General features: G+C 41.4%; 1 protein-coding gene across 1 annotated transcript in view; it reads right to left on the bottom strand.

Moving 5' to 3' along the window:
* Positions 1-3,622, bottom strand: part of LOC103356098 (polycystic kidney disease protein 1-like 2) — a 58,496-nt gene that overhangs the window by 53,932 nt on the left and 942 nt on the right. Inside the window, exon 3 of the mRNA XM_008280148.1 lies at positions 3,375-3,499. Coding sequence (XP_008278370.1) covers positions 3,375-3,499 — 125 coding nt within the window. The remainder of the gene's footprint in view (positions 1-3,374; positions 3,500-3,622) is intronic.

Here is a 3,622-nt window from a genome sequence, read left to right as displayed (position 1 = left end):
GACCTTGTGGTTGCAGAGATAAACTGTTTTTATTATGGGTATGTAATTTTCGATCAAAGGCCTGAAAAATAGCTCAGGGCTTAAAGGGTTAAAACTATTGACTCTGTTCTTAATGCCCCACAGTCTGTGTGTTTGGAAGCATCCCCTGAAATGTGCAATAAATTCCTGCACTTTTTTACTAATACAGTCATTATCAAAAGGGCTCTCATCTCAGGTCCTGCCTCTGACCCGTCTGGTTCTGTCCCTTGCCCGGCTGTTTTCAGTTTGAGCCTGTGACTTTGTCGCTATTACAAGATGTGGTTGGCCATATAAAGCCCTCTGGTTCCCCTCGTGATGCTGTCCCTCCTCAGTTTTTTTTAAAGAGGTTTTCCCCAGCATAGGGCAGATAGTTCTTGCCATCATTAACAGCAGTCTGTCTTCTGGTGTTGTCCCTGCAAATGTTAAAAATGCAGTAATGCAACTCCTGATCAAGAAACCTGCTCTCGATCACAGTGTTGGCTAATTTTAGGCCTATCTCCAAGCCGCTGTTCCTCTCTAAAATATTGGAGAAAATTGTCTATGCCCAACTGAAGTCTTTTCTGGATGAGCATAATGTCCTGGAGGTTCTTCAGTCTGGTTTTATAACCCTGCATAGCAGAGTCAGCATTGTTAAAGGTACTCAATGACATTCTCCTGGCTAATGATTCTGGTGATTATGTAATTCTTGTCTTGCTTGGCCTAACCGCGGCCTTTGACACAGTGGACTACAGCATTTTGATATCTAGGTTGCATCATCTAGTGGGCGTTTGTGGTAGTGCTCTGGATTGGTTTAGGTCCTATCTGGCAGATAGAACTATGTCTGTAAGCCTTGCTGGTTCTGAATCTTCCTCTGCTCCCCTGTTATATGGGGTTCCACAGGGATAAATTTTAGGGCCCTGCTTTTTTCACTTTATTTGCCTCCTTTGGGTTCAATTCTTAGAAAGCATGGTATCTCCTTCCATTGTTATGCTGACGACAGTCAGATATATGTACTGTCACTGTTGTTATGTCTTAATGATAAGCCTAGATGGCATTAAGCTTCCTAAATTTTAATGAAAAGAAGACAGAAGTGATGGTGTTTGGCCCCAGTGGTTCCTGTGAGTCCCACTCCCCTGTTGACTTGGGTCCTTTGGCACAGCATGTAAAGCGAACAATTACGAATCTGGGTTTTAAGATGGACAGTGATTTTAAATTGGATCACCAAGTTGGTGCAGTAGTGAAGATCGGCTTTTTTCATCTTAGGCAGTTGGCAAAGGTGAAACCCATCCTCCCACAGCAGCCCTTTGAAACAGTAATCCATGCCTTTATAACGTCTCGGCTGGATGACTGCGATGTTCTTTATTTTGGAGCCAGCCAGTCTTCCCTCTCACATCTCCAGTTGGTTCAGAATGCCGCTGCTCGTCTTTTAACTGGATCACGTAAGAGGGAACACATTACTCCCATTCTGGCCTCCCTCCACTGGCTGCCTGTGCATTTTAGAATTCATTTTAAATTTATTTTATTTGTTTTAATATCCTTAAATGGTCTTGCCCCGCCTTGCCTCTCTGTGAGCTGCTTCACCTGTATTCTCCTGTTCGGTCCCTCAGGTCAGCTGATCAGCTGCTCCTAGAGGTACCAAAATCCAAGCGGAAGCTCAGAGGCGACAAAGCCTTTTCTACTGCTGCTCCTAAATTATGGAACAAGTTGCCCTTGCACATTAGACAGGCCCCTTCACTGCTTATTTTTAAAACTCTTCTTGAAACCCACCTTTACTCCTTGGCTTTTGACACAGCATGAGACTTTGCTCTTGTATTTATCATTTTATTGTCGTTATTTATTTAACTGTTTTGTTTGTTTTATGTTTTATATAATTTATTCTTGATGTACAGCACTTTGTGTCAGCAGTGGTTGTTTTTAAAGTGCTTTATAAATAAAGTTGAGTTGAATTGAGCTGAGTTAGCGTACTTTATAACCAAGGTAGCGTTTATTCATTCTGCCTGCTCTACGCTCACCACATCGCTGCCACACCAGCCTCTACAGATCCGCAGATCTCGTCCTACCCCCAACCTCCTACTTTTTTAAAGGTTCACTATCATAACTCTGGTTGTTTCTCATATTTTGTAGGACTGTAGAATGCAAATGGTTTAAAATTGAACCTTGAAATTTTTGTAAAATGAAGACCATTTAAGTTGGTCTCCCTGTTTTTGTGAAATATTGCAGACTTACACCTCCTTCATCCAACCTCCAAGTATAGCCTTTTTTTCCTCTGCGTAAGTGCAAAATTGTGGCTTCCTCATGTTTAATTAGACGATAACAGAATTCCATAAAATGGAGGCATAATGCGTCTGCTGATCCTTCTAGAAAGTCGAGTAGATCCCTTCTGGCTCATATGTATGGGAATGATAAGCGATGATATCAGCCATTTAATATACTGATAACATCCGGAACAGGTGCTTTGCAAGTTTACCAGCTCTACTGGCATGCTTAAATGATTCATTTCACTTTTTCAAGGACTTTAAGTCATCAAATGAAGTCAAACATTCTGTTTTCTTGCTTAAAGTTAGATGTGATGATCCATTCCACGTTCACATCTGTCTGGTGAATGCACTGCCACAGCCAGAAGGTTAATATTGACGGCATAAAGACATGAGAGAAAAATACTTGGTTGGCTTTACCAAAAGGTAAAACAATCTACCTCTTTGCCCCTCCAAAGCTTACTAATTAACAAGTGAATTCTGTAAACAGCAAGTTATATTTTTGGTCATTTGAAAGAAAAGTAACTAAGCAAAGTTATCACTACCATGAGGTTGCCAAACAAATCAGTGGGAGTTACTGAGAGGTTAATGCTGTTAGTATAAAGAAATAGTTGGGCACATATGGTCCAGTTTTTAGATATAATGTGGTAATGAAGAACTTTAGTAGTGCTGATCGCAGCTTTTGTCAACAACTGCTAACCTTAAGTGTTTACCGTGTTACGGCGGCTGTGGCTCAGGTGGTAGAGTGAGTCAGTCGATGATCGGAAGGTCGGCGTTTCGATTCCGCCCTGTAACCTCTTTCATGGTCATTGTGTCCTTAGGCAAGACACTTCACCCACCTTGCCTGGTGTGAATGCGTATGAATGGATTGTTTGAGGTGGTCTGTCAGTCTGCCCCAGGGCAGCTGTGGCTGCAATCGTAGCTACCACCATCAGAATGAATGTGTGTGAATGAATAATTGACAGTGTAAAGCGTCTTTGAGTGTCCAGAAAAGCGCTATATAAGTCTGATCAATTATTATTATTACCAGTTATGCCATCAAACTTGTTGCCAGAAAGCAGTTATGAATATCTCTCCAAATATTAAACTATTGTTTTAAGTCTTAGTTGAAGTGGAACTTACCTGTTGACAAACACACTGATATGGCCTTGCTGGATTATATCTGGCTCCTGATTGCCATCTTGAAATGCCAACATTATGCTTTGTATATTGTCCAGTACACTGAAAAGGGCATCAGAAATGCATTTCTACAAAGACAACAAATGACATGTATTACAGAGGAGACACCAATTTAGATGGATATTCAGACAAAATAAATAGTCTAAGGAGGTGACGAACCCTCTAAAGCAGGGGTCTCGAACTCCGGTCCT

The sequence above is a fragment of the Stegastes partitus genome, unplaced genomic scaffold (assembly GCF_000690725.1).
Source record: "Stegastes partitus isolate 25-593 unplaced genomic scaffold, Stegastes_partitus-1.0.2 Scaffold183, whole genome shotgun sequence".
In the NCBI taxonomy this organism is placed as follows: Eukaryota; Metazoa; Chordata; class Actinopteri; family Pomacentridae; genus Stegastes; species Stegastes partitus.
This window is presented reverse-complemented; position numbering and strand designations above follow the sequence as displayed.